Source organism: Toxotes jaculatrix, chromosome 21 (genome assembly GCF_017976425.1).
Source record: "Toxotes jaculatrix isolate fToxJac2 chromosome 21, fToxJac2.pri, whole genome shotgun sequence".
Taxonomy (NCBI): domain Eukaryota; kingdom Metazoa; phylum Chordata; class Actinopteri; family Toxotidae; genus Toxotes; species Toxotes jaculatrix.
Window position 1 is genome coordinate 10,829,986 of NC_054414.1, and position 18,373 is coordinate 10,848,358.

Genomic DNA, 18,373 nt, shown 5'->3' on the forward strand with positions numbered 1-18,373 from the left:
AACGTAAAGTTTTGAATGAGGGACCTCTACTTGTAACAGAGCATTTCTACACTGCTTCTTTTATTTAAGTAGTAGATCTGAGTTAGTCTTCCACAACTGATCATTTGTAATGACAAAGCTTGAACACACAGGTATGGCCCTTTAAATACATGGGCACCGGGGCAAGATATGGCATCTGAGTGTACTTAAAATGGTAAATTACAGTGACTTCACCCATTAATGTAGTTTTGAAAAGTAGATTATGGATTATCAGTGTCACGGTTAATAGTTTAAGTTATCGGACTTACAGACTTTAAAAAGCTCAAGCGTTGTATGTACAGCGAAAATAGGTTAGCAGGAGATATGAATTGGGGGCGGTGACAGCAAGATCTCGTTTCCGGGGATTGACGAATTGACAGTCCAATAGTATTGAAGTCGGCGATTCTACCAACCAATCAAAAGTGAGACTGGGCGTTGGGCCCACCCACTACATAATTAAATCCACACCAGCGTGGTGGTGGTAGTGGAAGTGTTTGGAGTTTACGTTGAAACGAGAACACGGAGGGCCAAAGTAACTGTGACCACCTCGCCACCAAATCACGGTCCAGACCGAAGAATTACAATGAAATATACTTTCAGGTTTGCTCAGAAGACGTAGGAGTTGACGTGAAAGAGACTTCTTGAAGCTACAGTTGCTTCTTTGTTCGACAACTGGGTGAAATATCTCAACATCCTCACAAAGAAACTTTGCTTGCTAGGCTGCTAACTCGCACACAAGCGAGGAAAAAAAAAAAAAAGAAAAAGTATGATCACCGCCGAAGACTTGATCACAAGCTGTTAGTAACGTTTCGTCGAGCTAAGCAGAGGAGGTAGTTTGCTTGGAAATGGTATTTATATAAGTCAAGCCTGACTTTTGCAACGGTTTAGTAATAGTCATCATCATCAGAGGAGGAAGAGTTGCAGCTGGTTACTTGGCCAGCCACTTTCCACAGAGCGCCCCCACATTTCTCCCAGGCAGGACATCCACTGCTACTTTTCAGCCAGTGAGGAGCTTAGTGGTCCCAGGTTTACTACTGGAGACATGTCTGGCCGAAGTGGAGTTGGACAGACCCGGGGGACTGCTTTGGGTCCACAGCCCCTCAAGGCCACCATCCCCTATCAGCTGGCCAGCAAACCTCGCTCAAACCGGAGGGATGGAAAGTCAGGTATGGGCCTAACACCTGTTACACTGCATGGATAACTTATTACAATAATGTCAATATCGAAGTCAGTGCAGCATCTCTATCTGTAACAAAACATTAAAAATAAACTTTCTAACTGACAACTACTAATCAGTTATTCCTTGTTAGAGCTGTGTTATGATGTTTACTGTCTACATTTTCCTGTACATATATTAAAGTGTTAATGTATTTGTCATTCTGAAAAATTTGAATAAGAATAAAAAAAATAATATAAATAAATAAAAGAAAGAATAATAAATAGAAATATGGTAGTGCAGATAATACAGTTTAGCAGTTATTACTCTATAGATATTAAAAGTTCCCAGAGCAAAGGGCGATGCTTCAGACTGCTAGCTCTAAACCCAAAGACATTCAGTTTAATTATATCAGATGAATAAAACAGGAAATCCTGATATTTGATGGCCTGGAACTAGCAAATGTTTTGGCATGCTTCCTTTTAAAAACCACCTATTTTCCAAATGATTAGCAATGAATTTTCTGTTTATCAGATAATTAATCAGCAAATCATTTTAGGTATAGATGTTGTGAGTGGTAATATGAAGTAGTTTAAAGCTTGCTTACTGTTACTAATTTACATCCTTTCAAACTAATTTGACATACTGATTGTTTACTTTAGTACTGTTTAACAGCAATGTTATGTGTGTGTTTTCTGAGATATAAATGTAAATAATGGCTTAATAACTATAAGAGCTCAAAGCTTTGTCAGAGTCAAACTTTAACAGTTGTTTCACTGATAAACTGAGACATTGCAGGTAATTTTAACCCTTCGCCTCTGATACTGACAACAGGAAAGACCAAATTGCACCAGCTGAGCTCTGGCATCAGACGGACAATGTCTCTCGATGCCATCATTGGGCCGTACCTGCAGGGACACTGGCCAAAAGAACCAGAGGGTCAGAGCAGCCTCTCTCGCAAGGACAAATCCACTCAGGTCAGCTCCAGATGATAATTCTAGTGTGAACGTGATAATGCTGGCAAGTGTGAATCAAAGCTGTTTTGTCACAAAACTACTTAACTACTGAGTTTTTTTTTTCAATAGTCAGAATCACTGAACATAGTTTTATATTTTTAAATCCTTAATGTGTCTATTTAGTGGTGTTTTTGGGGGGCAGGTAGGGTCGGCTCACACTGGAAGATTAGTCTGCATTTTCTGCAGAGAACAGAGTTGCTACCAGACAGACGGTGGGAGGGAATGTCCACTGCTTGCATAGCTATTACGAAGTGAGAACCACAACCATGAGAACAGTCCCTGAACTCAGCTGACGAGGCCTTTTTGGCTGCACCCATCCTCTCTGCTCTGTGTGCAGGCACTCGCCACTGCTCTTTGGTTGCCCACATCCTCCCCCCCGCTTTGTTTTTCAGTTTCTCCTGCTGCTTTGCTCTTCTACAAGTGTGAAGAGACAGTCTGTGGGTGTGGATGGTGTGATGTGGCAGCAGATCAGCCTTTGAGCATGAAAAGCTGATCTGTGCTTAGTGTGAAACTACTGGTAAAATATGTTTGAAGTCTTCTGATAATATGTGACTTCAATGTCACAGTTTCCAGCCTCAGATTTGGGTAATGGGGCTTCAGGGCAGAGCTTTAATATATACACTTATTTTGTGGTCTCATGTTATGTTATTTTGAGGATACTTATGGCAGCTGACAATATTGTGGTTTCTTCCTCCCCAGACACCGGACTCGTGGTCAGATAATTCACAGAGCAGGAGAGGAAGCAGCAGCAGCCACAAACGATCAGCGTCATGGGGCAGCGCTGAGCATCTGCGGGAGGTCAGTATCTGCCTTTACTGCTCAACTTTACTGTTTGCTAAACTGGGTTTTTTTTTTTTTTGTACTTTCGTATCGAAGAGCTGTTTAAAAAAGGCCTGACTCAATTACTTTGACAGCATTGAGCAACAAGAGAGAGAGCAAATGACCTCATCTCTAAAGAAACTTCCCTTTTTTTCAGCTTTCACTGGAGCTTGACTCCTCATCACGTCTTTTATCTGAACATCTCGTGATCAGATTATTATTACTAAAAAAAAAAAAAAGTCTTCAAGATGCCTGTTTGAAGGGATCTTGCAAAGTACGTTTAAAGGACTTGGTCTGTGCATTTGTGTGTGCAAGCTAATTGCCTGATAATGACCCTCTGTTCATTTCAGATTGCTAAACTAAAACAACAGCTGCAGCAGCGCAGCAAACCTGCAGTCTCAGGGGGACACGACAAAGACTGTCAGCGAGGCTATCCTCAGCGGAGCTGTAGCCTAGGAACTGCTCAGGTACCTTGACATCATCAACACACATAAACACACCGTGCCACTTACTTCATGCATGCATGCATGTGCACATTTTTTTTTTTTTTAAAACAGGAAAAGTTGACAAAAACAACTGTCTCCAGACAAGTAGACTCCAGACTGATTACATTCATCTCAGTGACTAAAAGAGTGTCTCACTGCAGGAAGTGAATGAAATAAAACACTGAAGCAACAGGAAGACCACTACATCCCACTGCTTCTGCTTTTCAGAGCGAAGTATGTACTTCTTCATTTTAGCACAGCTGGTCTGCACTGTCTTGTTGCGTGTAACCACTCGTAGTGGGCTGAGGTGGTTTCAGACCAAAGTGTGGTGACACGACAAAGATAACAAAACTGATGTGCAGCTGAAAGTGTTTATAGCATTTTAATAAGGACATTTACGCTTGCTAGTTTTAATTATCACTGTGGAATGTGGAAAATTTAAGTGATATCTCCAGCAGACGTTGCATTAATACCTAACTCATGAGGAATGTGTTTTGGGCACTGCAGGGGAAGGCTTCAGGATTTGATTTAGTAATAAAAATAACAAGCTTTATTTATACAGCTCTCCTCAAACAAATAATGTAGCTCACAGAGCTTCACAAAAAGAGGAAAGAAGAAAAACCGACAGGAGAAGTGGGGGGGCAACAAGCGTCTGATCTGTTGCTCCTCAGGAGGGATGCGGCTTAAATACCATTTAACTTGTTTGTGTGTCCTCAGACTCAGCCAATTCCCATCCCTCTCGCTCCCTTGTCTACACTGGTCCCTCGACTGCGCTGCAGCGTGGAGGGCCTCAACCAGGAGCTGGAAGGCATGTTCATCTGCCAGCCAACCCATCCTCAGCACAGGGTAACTGCCACTCACCCTCCACACAGCACACACACGGAAAAGCTCAGGAACTGTTTTAAAGAAGGGAAGAAATTCCTAAACATAACACTTTATGTTAATAGCGCAGGGTAAATACTGTTGTTTCTCCCTTGTCAGCTCCTTGAGGTTCCAGATGGTCACCGGGCTCCGGTCCCTCCACAGAGCTGCAGCAGTGGGTCTCAGAGTGACCCAGCCACCACACCTTTGTCCTCATACTCCACCTCCCCTTCACCCTGCTGCTCTCCCAACTACACCTCCACCTCCCTGCCCAGCTCTGAAGACGCTCCTCTGGACCTGCACCAAGGTTAGTTTGTCAGCACAACGTGTCATTCAGTCTTAGGGTCGTTACAAACAGAACAGTGCACTTTCTCTTACATAAACCATGGCTTTCACTTTTGATTTAGCACATAAAGTGGTGCCTTTATTGGCTTTTGGCCCTGACCACATTCATAATACAGATAGTTCATCAACTTCTTTTCAAATGGGGCATTTTACGTTCATCACATCAAATCAGAAACTGTATGAAGTTCACTATCCAGTCATTGGAAAGTCTTTTTCACAAATTCACAGATCTGGAGGATTGCGGAGATCATTTGCCTGCTATCATGAACCTGGAAATCCGTAACTTAAGCCCAATGTCAATATGTAACTTTAAAAAGTTATTATTATTAAAATGGAGATAACTCATATCACAAAAGGGAAAGTAAACTTATGTGTTCACACCTGTTGCTGCTACTCAAGAAGTAGCCTAAAATAAAAAACCACTCAGATGTGACCTAAAATCAGAAAACCGCTGTCTGTGCACACATTCACAATCACACAGGAAAGTCTCTTAGACACACACAAAACACAAAGCACTCTTTAATCAACGCAGGGGTTAAGCTGAACATCATAATATCATGAATACATGGGAGATAATCGTCAAAGGCTTTTTACAGCAGTGCTCCAACAAACTCCAGCTCCAGACTGATCACTTTAAAAATCCTCAGTCATATATCAGCAGATTAAATATTCAGGCACAGGTTCATTTGTCTTCAGTTCTGTAATGTCTTGTTCCCCTGTCTTGTGTTGAAACACATTTTGTTTTGCTTTAAGGCCAGTGCTGGAACTGTTCAGTCTCTACCTGTTCACATATCACGTCTCCCTCTTTCACAAGTTAAAAAAAAAAAAAAAAAAAGAAGAAATCAGACCTACAGGTTACATACTGTTGTGCTTTTGTGTCCCTATTTTTGTTGTGAAACCAAACATTTAACCACATACAACATGTAGTTCATGTTAGTGGTGGCCTAACTAGACAGACTGTCTGTAAGGACTACATTTTCATTAACTTGTGATCTTACAAACTAAAAATGTTCTTTAATACTGGAGACAACATTCAAGATCTTGCTGCTAATTTATTTCATGTGTTGATAACAGTTAAGAGTAGTTAACTGTCTTAATAAGGAATGCGTACACAGATCTTGTTTTAAACATACACTGACTTACATTTCACCTCTTGTTTTCAGGTTTAACAGACAGCTCAGAGATGTGCCTCCTGTCTCCGGTCTCCTCCCAGAATGAGGGTGACCTCTCCCTCCCTCTGCTCATCTCCTCTTCCCCAGGGCCCAACAAAAGCTGCTGCTTCCAGAGAGAACCTCCAGAAGGCTGCGAGAAGGTCCGAGTCTGGGAGGAGACCAGGTGCGTTTGTTTTGTTTTGCATCTGAAAGTATTCAAAAGACTTTTACTTCAATTCCAACTGTTTCTGTGCGCAGGTGCCCTCTAGTGGTGATTATTTACCAGTCTGTTTTTCATTTTGTCCTCATACAAGTTATTTATCCAAAATATAGCCACCAGAACATGCTTGTTTAAGGTTAGGCATTAAAAAATACTTTAAGTTTTGTTAACAAAGTTTTGATAAGTTTAACTTTAACTTACTTGTGGGTTTGTAGCTTGTAGTATGTTACAATTTTTTGGTACAATAAAGCTTGGCACACCAGTGACTGGTGGGTTACAGGGATAAAGACTTCTCTTCTCGTTCTGTAGCACTCCACACCAGTTGAAGCCGGTCCTCATCTCCTCCTGCCCGGACCCCAACAAGGTAAACTTCACCCCCCATGGGGGCTCAGCCTTCTGCCCCGTAAGCCTCCTGAAGCCCCTGCTCCCTTCCATGGACCTGTTGTTCCGCAGCCTTGCCGTCTCTCCAGCAGGCAGTTGCTCAAGCCAAGGAACAAGCTCCTGCCAGGCAACGTCCTCTGGCAACCGGGCTGCTGCTGTTGCCGCTGCTCCAGATCCTCCTGCCACTGTCTCCGCTGTCTTGGGAGAAAGCTCTGGGGAGGGCCTTGCTTTCTGATCACAGCTGCAGATTTTTTTCTGTGGAAATGACTTGTGCAAAATACAAATCTTTCAGTGTTGTGGGACAGGTTTGTTGCTGTTGCTTTATTTTAGGAAAGGCCCATTCCTTTTCTACACAGGTATAAAATAACCCTATGTCAGAAAAGATAATACTGAAAATCCTACTCACACACAACCCAAAGGATATGCTTTATAAATTACTTGTTTTGGGTTTCCTGGCATTGTAACATCTCTAAATTCATTTCATTATCCAAAGATTTATTTTTAGCCAAACCTAAGTGTGAGAGATGAGGCAGTCTGATGACAGTACCGCTCACTTTCCTACTCTTTAACTCTATCTGAGATGTGATGTACTGGGTGACTGACCCCCCCCTCACCTGTTGCACAGATTATTCTGTTTCCCCAAAGAAGCCATGACATAGACTTGAAACTTTTTTTTTTCTTTTTTTAACTGCAGTGTGTCATCTCTGTCAAAAATGTTAGGAGTCTGGGTCAAGGAAGACAAACCCCTCCTGGTTTCCTTGTGTTTTAACTGTTCAGATATTTATCTGCAATGCTCCTTTCTTCTTTTGCGAGCTAACTTGACTCTAACTTGACCCTGGTGTACAAAGCATGACAAATCAGTTGGGTACATTTTTTTTTTAATTTACCTGATTTAAAAAAAAAAAAAAAAAAAATAGAAGAAGTGACACAATGAAATCACATTTTGATTATTGTCGACTGAAGGGAATATTCCAGTTGTTGGACTTGGGTAGCATCGATACCTAAATGCTTCAGCTCACACATTCCGGCTTTAAAAGTTGTACAAATTTTTGTTGTCATCTTGTTTACGTGCAAAAAAATAAGTAACTTGCCCACATGTTAATGGCTAAAACCCTTTAATCCTCAATGTTCTAAATGTATGCTTGATGGTATGTTTATAGTTTTGAGGTTTCACAGCCTTAGTTGACTACCTAACCAGTTTTAGTGATGTAGATCTGTCATCCTAAATGTTTCTCTGAAGATGTTACTTTTCTTCTGCCAAGCTGACAAGTTGATGTTCAGATAGTTTTACTTATGGTAGACATGTTTGCACAAATTGAACTGCTACGTTTGAGTCGCAATTCTTATTTTTTTTATTCACTTTTTGTACTTCATTGTAAATTTAAGAGTAGTAATGTGTATTTGTATTTTCTACATCGTTTTCCAATTACCTGCAACATAAGCTAAAAAAAAAAAAAAACAGTTACTTTCTAGTTACGTTCTGTTGGTATAATTGAGGCAGGTGTTACATGAGATATTGTACCAGATGGATTTTTTTTATGCACTTCCAGGAGAGGGTTTTATGTGGAGGAACATACATTAGTCCTGGGTTTATTGTTTCTGACAGGTGTTTTGTTTATGTGTGTGCACGTGGATGGAATGGATCAACTAATCTGATTGTCTGACTAACTTCTTCTACTAGTTTTAGTATCCTGGTGAAATGCTGATACGTTTAAACATTATCTGTCTCAAAAAATGCCTCAAGGTCAGTGTTTAATGAGTGGGTGTGGATGCTAGAGACGTGCTGTTATCTCAGGTTCTGTGTTCTGTCCACATAAACTTATGATTGATAACATGTTGTCTTTGTGCTTATTAAATTAGTCATAACTCTTAATGCTGTGCTGTGAATTTCCAGTGTCTGCAGTGATTGGTGTCATTTGGGTCAAAGTGAAATCAGAACACTGGTAAAGAAAAGATGAAAACATATGCAGGGTGTGCAGCTGCAGCAACGTTGCCTCCCCACACTGTCACATCAACAGTGTGGGTGTGCAGATTTGTGTTATTCAACCATGACATTTAAGGCCATACAGTTAGTCAGGAAGAACTTTGATGTGCCGTTGTGACCATTCATGGCAAATCAGTCTCCTTAGTCTGAGGCTTTGCTGCTTTTCTTTCTTATTAAAGTTACTTTTAAAACAATCCTTTCATTTCATTTTTTTTTTTCTTAGTAGTTTAAGGACTTCTTAATCTTTGCAAAAAAAATGCAACCTTGAACATGAGAACTGGGAAAACAATAGGGTTTCAAATCAATGGGTAATTCCTCGTGTGTAAGATCCAGAGGATCTTTAACTAAGGGCTGCACCTGCTGCCACCCCGCACATGAAAAACGGTCCTGCAGGGTACAGATGTGCAGCTGTTGTGTCGTTTCATTGTGGGATTGGCTGACAGTAGAGGAGGTGGTGTAGAGCTCAGTGTACATTCAGGCCTGTAGGACACCGTAAGAAAACCCTCCGCAGCAGCGCGCATTTTTGCCCGCAGATATTCGCTTTTACAGACTCTATCAGAGGGAGGATTGTCCACCATGTCGTCTGTGTTCAGGCTCGTCGCCAAACAGGTCAAGAGCCACCCAGCTGTAAGTCCTGATCACTGTATTTTTTGGATCATTTGTGTACGACCCGCTGACATTGAAATGTGTCTTTCAGAAGCGCGGTGCGTTAGGCGCGCTCCCGTTTCCGCAGATCGCACCTTAATTATCTGATGTGTTACTACTGATCAATGCACTACAATAAATGACACTTATATACATATATATAAAAACATAGTATTTCACAATCCGTGCAACGATTGGGCTCATACACAAAATGCAAAATGTAACAGCATGCGGCATATTCATCCGTTAAAATTCCTCGACAGCTGTAGCCACCCATTTCGGATAAAATGCCTGATAAAGGACAAATTGCAACAATACGATCCACATAAATCCACTTCCAGATCCAAATCCGGTCGCTTATTTTCTCATCCCTCATATTATCCTTCCTGTAACGGCATACAGGTTAGTTGTGGGTTTTTTTTCCTCTCTGCCATCCTCTGGGCTTCATAGCAGCCTCCTTTGGCAGCTTTAAAAACGATGCCCCATGCAATGATGAGTCACGAAACACAAACATAACATACAGGAGACAATGTTGGAAATGACTTGTTATAATAACGATCTGACTGAAAGATCTGGGTTGAAAAACAGGCGTTCTTGCACATGGGAGGACAATGTTCACAGCCATGTATGTGGGTCGCTGCTGCACGTACTGTACTGTATGGTCTCCATGCTGGAATGACTTAGGCCAGGCCAATGCATGTAGAGAGTCTACTGTCTAACAGAGGACGACGGGGTGAAACGGTTATTAATAGACCGCTTGGTAGATATGTTTTTGTCCGCTACTACACAGTGTGAGGTTTCTTTTTGGTGGAATACCGCAGTGTCTTAACTATCACATTAGCCAGGGGGAAAACATGACAAAGATAAATAGAAAAAACATATGTATTTTACAGTATGTTGTCTTGTGACAGGCTATTATTTATTATTAGTGTCCTAATAATGAATCTAATATTAGCCTACACACACACACACACACATACACACATATATGCACATATACACGTATGTGTGTGCATGTGCATAAGTGCATACAAGGACAAGAGATCACAAACAGAAGGTCTTTTGTTTTAAGAAGTCTCAAGCCCAAAAGTTTCAGATCCACTGGGGTAAGCTGTATTATTCTGCACTAATGTGACCAACAGCAGATTTTCAGTGGTTGTGTTCCTTTGTCACCAGCTGATCCCCCTCTTCGTCTTCATCGGTGGTGGGGTAACCATGAGCTTCACGTACTTGTGTCGGCTGGCTCTGAAAAACCCTGATGTCTCGTAAGTACCAGTGAGATCTGAGACAGTAGAAATTGTTAGAAGAAAATGGACACTCTTGTTGTGGATGTAACTTTTGTTTGTTGAGCCTCTGTATATTTACGTGTACAGTATTATGTGTTGAAAAAATGTTCCTCTTGTCTTATTCCAGATGGGATCGCAAGAACAACCCTGAGCCCTGGAACAAACTGCAGCACAATCAGCAGTACAAAGTAACAGCTTTCTGTGCATTATACTTAAATTCTCTTCACGCCAATTTTAAAACATTTTGATTGTTTTATTGCATTTTCATGTTTCTTTATATGGCAGCTTGGTTAGATCTAAAGCACAAGTCTATTTCTGTAAAGGACAAGCCATATCTTTTCTGTTATCTTGCCTCAAAGTCCATATTGCCTTCCTCATACTGACTGTGTACATTTGTTTTTGTGTGTGTTTCCAGCTTTTCACGGTTAACATGGACTACTCCAAGCTGAAGAAGGACAGGCCTGATTTCTAAGTCACCGTGTCTTTGCAGTTCTGTCTCTGACGTTGTCGTCAGTGTGAAGAGCCTTTGCACTTTTTGCCAAATACAAAAATAAACCATGACATTGAACAAAGATTGAATCACACTTTTTTCCTGCACTCATTCAGTCAGGTCATTTCCAGTGTGAAGGGAAGAAGGGTTCATTCACTTAATCGATGACTGTATGAATAAAGCAGGCAACCACCTGCTTTACTAATTTATGAATTTATTTTTGACTCTGTTGTAAACCATTAAATCCATTTCACTTCATGTCTCACTTGCATGTGTATTTTTTGAGTTCACACTAGCTTTGATAAAAGATCAAAACATGAGAAATCACAGCCTCAGGGTTTCATAAACTGAAGTTTATAATAGTACTTTTTGGTGGTATGGTATCTTGAGACTAGTATTCAAGAGGTATAAACAGTGTTGCTTGGAGTTCCTGTCCTTTATCCTAATATTTAAATTCAGATAAATAAAGAGTCTTCAATCTTTGGTAAACTCATAAAAATTATTTTAAATTTTAACAAGTAGAAAACCCCAGGAACATATTTCAGATTTTCAGCAAGTCAGATAAAAGAACACCTCTCTGAGAAATAACAGTGAGCAGTGAAAGTTAGTGAATCAGTAACCCAAGGTGCAGGAGGACCTGGCTCTCTATACAATAAAACAGAAAATGAGGAGCGTATGTAAAACATAATGTTGCTGAGATATCATGTTATTATTAGCAACTTTCATTTGCTCAGTTCTATTAATTTTCCTATAAATTATTTGTCTCTGGTAAGTTTTCTAAACACATGAAAATGTTTTAAATAAATCCGGATCTTCACAAACTCATTACCGGTCAGTCATTGCAAAATCTTAAAAATGAGAAGACTAGAACACTTGTCTATGTGTGTGTGATGTGTATACTTTCACTGAACACTGAACCCCGTGTTCTTCTTCGATTCTCCAGTTGGAGGCGATAACGAGTCGATGACGGGAATACACATTCTCGCGAGGTTTCACTTAAAAATAACGCGGGACAGTGTAAGGAATGAATCCGTTGAGTCGAACAACATTAGTCGGACAACAGAGGCTAATTCTCGTTTAACTAGATAAAACCTGTCGTAAATGACACTGACCTGGTTTCAGCCCCGTTGGTTGGGCCCATTGTTCTTCGCCTGATTTACAAAAAGCCGCGGTTTAACACGGTTAACGCTACTATTTCACTGTTTATAGACGTTTGTAAGCTAACATCAGCTAACCAGCTGACGAACAGCCACCCTGTCTCTAAATGGATCAAACGGAGGATTTATCTGCTCGGGTCCTGCTGAAAAATATCCTCAGCACCGAGCCACCCAGGACTCCCATAACCCGCAGGTACTTCAACGGCACTTTTATCTTTATTAAGCCTTTCTGGTAAAGAACAAAGTCAAAGGCTTGGTGTTTCAAACTCTTGGCCTGGCTTGTTTTTGCTTGTAACTGTAAGCTTGAATTAACTTGAGCAAAACTGTAAACACTGGATAGAAAGACTGTAACACACATGACACAGGAGGTCAGGGCAATGTTATTCCATGTTGACACAGAAAATCTTGATTTTTAGATTGCTACTCATGAGTCTCAAAGACTTTATACCCGGTATTGATTTAATTTCGAGCTGTCTTGTCTTTAGTGCCTCCAATGTCCAGAGTGCCAGTGGGATACGGCGCAGCAACAGACTGAGCAAGAAAGATGCTGGAGCTCAAACCCCACAGGACATCCTGAGGCGCAGCTTGAAACACAAAGTCCGTGAGGTGAGGAGGAACAGCAGGGTCATCTGCTGATAAGAGACATGTTGTTGGTGTTGTGTCTCATAAAACGATCTGTTTACCCTTTTTTCCAGAGTATAACCAGGAAATCTCTGCCTGCTACTAAAAGGAGGACTACTTCGGTTGTGCTCAGAAAGAACACTCCTGCTCCATCCTCAATGCTGTTTGATGACGGAGACACACCAAGGCACATACTCAGAAACATCCTGCTGACAGGTGTGTGCATGGGCACAACTTTCTTCACACAACATGTTGCAGATGATTGTTGTCCTTTTAACTGTGTCCTTTAATCAACATGATTCAGAGCCTGTGAAGTCCCCGGTGGTTCACGAGAGAGCTGGGTCAGAAGAGCCACAGCTGCCTTCAGCTAACTCCAGCATTACCAGCAAGCGTCCTAGGTGAGCTGTGTGTTTAACAGCATGTTTCTGACATGTGAGGAGTTGACTTTTTTGCATCAATATGAGGCTTCAACAAAATTCCACTTAACCTGCAGTCCCTCCAACAGTATCATTTGCAAATTGTTTTTTATGCAGCTGGTTAATTTATGTAGTGTGTGTGTATATAACAAGTTTATATTTTCTTGAACTTCAGTATTGAGCTGTCAGGGTTGGATCTGCCTGATTTAACTATTGGCAACGCAGCAAGCATTGCAAAGGGCCTGAGCAGAAAGAGACCACGCCGGAGCCTCAATGTAACAGCTTTTGAAAAACGACTTAAAGATGGAAATGGTAAGGTGATTTAAAGGGACTGTATAAGATCCTGTAAATGTTTGTTATTGTAAATTCATACATTTACTGTAGGTCTGGGTGTGTTGCTGCTGCTGCATGCATGTGTTATTGGTTAACTGACAGATGCTTATATTTACAGATGTTGAAGAGGAAAATGAAAAATCAGTTGGCGACCTTTCATCCCTTTCTTTGTCAAGGTAAACAACATTTAAAAAACTACAATGTTGTGTTTTCTTTTCAAACATAGAAAAGGTTGACTCTGATCAGGCATTGTCTGACTTACAGTGAGTGATTTTATTAAGGAAATCTCTTTTGTAATCAGATTGCTGTTAACAATGTTAACGAGTGACTAACTCATAACTACATGGTTTGTCCTATCTGGTTTGCAGTTCCAATTCGTTGAGTTTAAAGACACCCTTTGTGGATGTTTGGACTGAGAAACGGGGCCTGCAGAGAAAAGTTCCCAACCGTCGAAAAATCACAGAGGAAGAATTTGGCGCTGCTGTAAATAAACGGCAGTTGGCAGGAGATCATGGTGATTAAAATCCTTTTATTAACCTACCAAACTTTCCTCTTTTGTTTCAGGTGTGATCAGATGTGTAACAATGTACAACAAAATATTCATTTATTAGGTCACCTTTTCTATTAACCATTTAAACTTAAGGGTCAATGATTAAATATATTATATATAACTACTAGTTATATTCTGCAGCTTTGTTCAGTGTTGCTGTTAATACTCTTATCTTCTTCATGGTTATCTCTCTTCCTGTCACCCAGGAGTGAGCAGATTTGAGCCGGTGGAGGGCGGTCTCAATGAGACCACCTACTCTGAGGGCTTCACCCTGGGCCTAAGCCCCCTCAGTGAACCTGATATCACGACTGACATAGTCAACTGTGACACGGCCCTCTACACCCACCCTGATGCCATGACCTCCAACTATTCCATTGTCGCAACGCAGGACAAACCCACAGTGATGGCTTCTCAGCTTCAGAGACAGATGAGGGACATGGAGCAGATGGAAGCAGAGCAGAGCAAGATGGGGGAAGAGAAGTCAGTGTATGTATTTCCAGCTGAGGAGGGGATCATGGCAGAAACTCAGAATGAAGAATGTGCTCCTGAGTCTGAGTCGCAGAAAGATGTGGATGCAGCTGAATGTCTAAAGGGGGAGGGGAGGAGTACAGCCGATGGTCTACCCGACGCTGCAGCCATGTTGAAATCAAAGGAAGAGGAAGGTGTAGCTGAATCTCAGGCTTATGTGAGCCCTGATACAACTGATTATGCAGTGGAAGCTCAAACAGACGAGGAAGGGGCAGCTGATCTTCAAACCGAAGGGGATGCTGCCTGCAGGTCTCAGTCTGAGGAAGAAGAGGCTGCACCTGACTCCCATACTGAAGAAGTAGAAGGTGGAGTTGATTCCCAGTTTGAAGAGGATGTTGCAGCCAAGTCTCAGTCTGAGGAAGAGGAGGTTGTACCAGACTCTCAAGCTGAAGAAGAGCACAAAGGTGCAGATGATTCTCAGTCAGAGGAGGATGTTGAAGCCAGGTCTCAGTCTGAGGAAGATGTGGGTGCGGCTGAGTCTCAGACTGAAGAGAAGTATGATGGGATGCAGGAGGAGGAGGAGGGGAGCGAGCAGGCGTCAGAACAGCTGGAACATGACTTGGAACACATCACTCGAAGGGCTCATCGCTCTGAAGGAGGACTCATTATGCCTGTTACAGAAACAGGGGGGTATTTGACAGATAACGCAGAGGCAGGTAAGGCAAAAAATATCATCTCTTACTGTGGATAATAGAGATGCAGCTAACATATATTATTGTTATTAGCACTGTATTTAGCATTTCCTGCCTATTTGTCTAGTTATTAATAAATATGCTGGACTAAATTATCATTACAAGTTGTAAATATTACCAACTCTAAATAAACTATCCAAAATGCATATAAGTGTATTTTTAAAGTGAGTTTTCTTATTTATATGTTATTGTTTGCATGTAGGATGGTCTGAGGGCAAGTCCAAAACACACAGTACTATGGATCTACACCACAGCTTGAAAACAGGGAGCCACGAGAGCAGCCAGCCTCTTATTGGGATGACTGACTGGGCTGAGTCTTCAACCCAAGGACAGAAAGATGCTCCATGTACAGAGGCCAGGCCTGATGCTGATAAAGAGAACTCCTTTCCTGTTCTGGAGATGACACATGGTATTGAGGACAACGGCCACCCGAGTGATGCATCGTCTGAGGAAGCTGCTGGTTCGGACCCTGCTGAACAGGAAGAAGAGCTGGAGGATGAAGATGATGACGATGAGAGTGAGGGTCAGTCTCTTTTTTGTGTGTGTGTGTGTGTGTGTGTGCGCATTTTATGTTAAACAAATGAGAAGCATAAAACATGTTGCTTTGTTTTCTAAACTCTTCAGAATTCCCCTGCAAGACTCCAGCGTTTGTGCGAGAGAAAAGAAAGTTTTTCCAGCCTGATCCTCAGGCCTCACCCTCTGTTCTTAAGAATATTCAAACCAGGCAAGTTGCACTTTCTTCTACACATCTAGTCACTTTATTACAAAAACTGCCTGCATGTATGTATGTATGTATGTATGTATGTATGTATGTATGTGTGTGTGTGTGTGTGTGTGTGTGTATATATATTCAGATATTCATATAAGTAAATATCTGTTTATCATCTTTTATGTAACTGACAACTTCTTCTATTGTCTGTTGTACCACCAGTAGTACAGGTGAAGCTTTACCTGGATCTAAACCAAAGAAGGTGCAACAGAGGAAGAGGGGGCCTACTAACAAAGAAGCAGGCCTTCCTAAGAACTACCTTATGGGCGTGTTCAAACACTTCGCCAAAATGAAGGTCTCTGCTGATGTTTACCCTGTCCTAAAACAAATGTAAGTAACTATCACTGTAGACTATCACTGTAGAGGTGAGTTTAAAGATTGTTGGAACAAACAAACAAGTGGACTGTGAGACAGTGTTTTTAACCACTTAATTGAAAAGTAGGGAAATCATTTCAAAGCCAGTTATCCTTTTTGGTAGCTTTAACTGATGCATGTTATTGTTTGAACAGAATGGATAAATTCTTTGACCGACTAGCTGACGACTTGGAGACGTATGCAGGTCACGCAAAGAGAAAAACCATCGAGGTGGAGGATGCTGAACTCCTGTTGAAAAGGTCAGTGCGTTGTGTGCTGAAATGAGCATGCGTGTGGTTTTAGCACAGGATTAATGACTGTGATCAAAAAAGAAATGTGAAAGTTGTTAGAATCTACTGTCACACAAGGATTATATTGACCTCTAGATGTCAAGCTTGATGTATTTTATGTCTGAAGGTAATTCTGAAATATTTCTCTAATATACTGTACAACACTCATCTCTGGGAGGTCACATCTTGCCAACAGTACAGATAAAAAAAATTGCTTAACACTTTGCATTAGTTTTCTTCCATTTAACTGGACTGGTGTGTTTTTTTTTGCACTTTGCAGGCAGGGTTATGTGAATGACAAGGTGCCAGTGGAAGTGCTTATTGAAAAATATCTTCGCATGGAGCAACGTAAGCTCCTGATCCCCATTGCAACCAGTGGAAATGTCGTCGTCCCTAAAAAGCGGAGGTGAATGTTTTAAGTACAGCTATATTTTTTTCTGGTTTCATCTCTTGGACTGCTGCATATTTATCTGACACTGCATTTGATTTGTCTCTGTCTGTAGTGCTGTTGATCAGAATATAAAGATTTCTGTAAATTTGTAATTATTTGTTAACATATTCACTGAGAATTCAGTTTTCTGTGTCTGTGTATCTTCCTGTCTGTCATTATTTCTTATGCTGTATTACTATGATGTCTGACTCAAGATTAATACAAGTATGTGTCAACTTTCTTCATTTATCTTTTTGTGCATATACTGTTTTCTGACAGTATGAAACAAAAGCTGGTGCACAGATCTTTTAAAGTAACAAATGCTGAAATAAAGTTCCCTGTTTCAAATTCCTGTGATTGATTCATGGCCATTGATGAACTGACACCTTTAACTGTAACATTTCCCTTGTGGATTGATGGACAGCAATCTATAATGTATGAGAACAACGGAAAGGAAAGGAAAGCACTGGTTCTGCAGAGGGATCTGTTAGATGAGTCCTGTCGGGTCATGTTATCCAGCGCTTCACCCGTGTCCGCTAGGTGGAGCAAATTCATAATAATAACCAACTTCAGGCCTTATCGCAGTCGGTCGAGCTGATCCAACTAAACAGCTGCAGCTGTGTCAGTGGAAAACTTAACCGAACACTTTCTCAACATTCAAAGTTTGTTCGCGCAGTTTATCTCAAGAGGACGCGGCCGCTGCGAAGATGTTAGTTTGTGATCATCAGAGGATAAAGATGTATTAAAGACACATTCAAGGTGAGCTGATGGATCCAGAGATTAATTCCGTTCGCATTTTAATTAAATTCAACCCTTAGCGGTCGATATCTGTTAATCTTGGCATAAGGCAATAGCTCATCTACTCTGTTGATTAAATTAAGATAAATTAGTTTCCAATGGTGGCAAAATTAAACAGAGGCAGCGCATCCACGTGAATGACCTACAGAAATAATAATATTAATTTCACCTACAAACACGCAAGGTAGAGAGATTTGAGTTTAATTTCCATAATTATCCACTCAAGATAAACTACACCGAATTAGATAGAAATGAAAAGTAAACTGGTTTAGAGCAGTGGAAGGTTTTCACTTTAGCTTTGCATCAAAACGTTTGCATAACTTCTAATAAATCTTCTGTTGGTAACAAAAGACTGGCATACAAGTCTTCTCAAATCTCAATAAATATAACCTTGTAACATCTAATAATTAGTTGTATCTCAAATCCAAATAACCTGCTAATAATAATCATTTCCGAGGCGATGCAGCCCCACTCCCCATTAAGAATGCTGATAAAATGTCCCATGTTTGAAACTGCTGGTCCTTGGTTGAGAGTCTGAAACATATATTATAATTTGTCATATATATATATTTCTTTCT

The 18,373-nt window shown here is 40.9% G+C and overlaps 3 protein-coding genes across 5 annotated transcripts; all 3 read left to right on the forward strand.

Moving 5' to 3' along the window:
• Positions 1-517: 517 nt before the first annotated feature.
• On the forward strand, positions 518-7,944 carry fam117ab (family with sequence similarity 117 member Ab). Of its 2 annotated transcripts, XM_041029491.1 has the most exons (8): positions 518-1,184; positions 2,009-2,151; positions 2,890-2,988; positions 3,360-3,476; positions 4,212-4,340; positions 4,476-4,662; positions 5,864-6,035; positions 6,381-7,944. In XM_041029491.1, the coding sequence occupies exons 1-8, from the start codon at positions 1,061-1,063 to the stop codon at positions 6,685-6,687; spliced, it is 1,278 nt and encodes a 425-aa protein (XP_040885425.1). In that variant the 5' UTR covers positions 518-1,060; the 3' UTR covers positions 6,688-7,944. The 2 variants fall into 2 exon arrangements, with proteins under 2 accessions (XP_040885425.1, XP_040885426.1); XM_041029492.1 differs by lacking the exon at positions 2,009-2,151.
• Positions 7,945-8,876: 932 nt separating this feature from the next.
• Positions 8,877-11,115, forward strand: ndufa4b (NDUFA4 mitochondrial complex associated b). Its single transcript, XM_041067481.1, has 4 exons — positions 8,877-9,063; positions 10,258-10,346; positions 10,495-10,555; positions 10,783-11,115. Exons 1-4 carry the CDS (start codon positions 9,013-9,015, stop codon positions 10,837-10,839), a joined length of 258 nt encoding a protein of 85 aa, XP_040923415.1. The 5' UTR covers positions 8,877-9,012; the 3' UTR covers positions 10,840-11,115.
• Positions 11,116-11,880: 765 nt separating this feature from the next.
• cenpt (centromere protein T) lies at positions 11,881-17,339 on the forward strand. 2 transcript variants are annotated; one of them, XM_041067308.1, is made up of 13 exons: positions 11,881-12,207; positions 12,500-12,620; positions 12,710-12,851; positions 12,940-13,033; positions 13,227-13,363; positions 13,503-13,560; positions 13,753-13,898; positions 14,141-15,118; positions 15,357-15,677; positions 15,779-15,878; positions 16,086-16,253; positions 16,433-16,537; positions 16,848-17,339. In XM_041067308.1, the coding sequence occupies exons 1-13, from the start codon at positions 12,122-12,124 to the stop codon at positions 16,975-16,977; spliced, it is 2,586 nt and encodes an 861-aa protein (XP_040923242.1). In that variant the 5' UTR covers positions 11,881-12,121; the 3' UTR covers positions 16,978-17,339. The 2 variants fall into 2 exon arrangements, with proteins under 2 accessions (XP_040923242.1, XP_040923243.1); XM_041067309.1 differs by having other exon boundaries at positions 16,089-16,253.
• The last annotated feature ends 1,034 nt before the right edge of the window (positions 17,340-18,373 follow it).

What these genes read in the sequence shown, in the direction of transcription:
- fam117ab (XM_041029491.1), top strand. Translation starts at nt 1,061, where the DNA reads ATGTCTGGCCGAAGTGGAGTTGGACAGACCCGGGGGACTGCTTTGGGT. An exon ending in GTAGCCTAGGAACTGCTCAG is followed by an intron (nt 3,477 to 4,211) that starts GTACCTTGACAT and finishes GTGTGTCCTCAG; the next exon opens with ACTCAGCCAATTCCCATCCC. An exon ending in CAACCCATCCTCAGCACAGG is followed by an intron (nt 4,341 to 4,475) that starts GTAACTGCCACT and finishes CTCCCTTGTCAG; the next exon opens with CTCCTTGAGGTTCCAGATGG.
- ndufa4b (XM_041067481.1), top strand. Translation starts at nt 9,013, where the DNA reads ATGTCGTCTGTGTTCAGGCTCGTCGCCAAACAGGTCAAGAGCCACCCA. An exon ending in AGGTCAAGAGCCACCCAGCT is followed by an intron (nt 9,064 to 10,257) that starts GTAAGTCCTGAT and finishes CTTTGTCACCAG; the next exon opens with CTGATCCCCCTCTTCGTCTT. An exon ending in AGCACAATCAGCAGTACAAA is followed by an intron (nt 10,556 to 10,782) that starts GTAACAGCTTTC and finishes GTGTGTTTCCAG; the next exon opens with CTTTTCACGGTTAACATGGA.
- cenpt (XM_041067308.1), top strand. Translation starts at nt 12,122, where the DNA reads ATGGATCAAACGGAGGATTTATCTGCTCGGGTCCTGCTGAAAAATATC. An exon ending in GACAGATAACGCAGAGGCAG is followed by an intron (nt 15,119 to 15,356) that starts GTAAGGCAAAAA and finishes GTTTGCATGTAG; the next exon opens with GATGGTCTGAGGGCAAGTCC. An exon ending in CTTAAGAATATTCAAACCAG is followed by an intron (nt 15,879 to 16,085) that starts GCAAGTTGCACT and finishes TTGTACCACCAG; the next exon opens with TAGTACAGGTGAAGCTTTAC.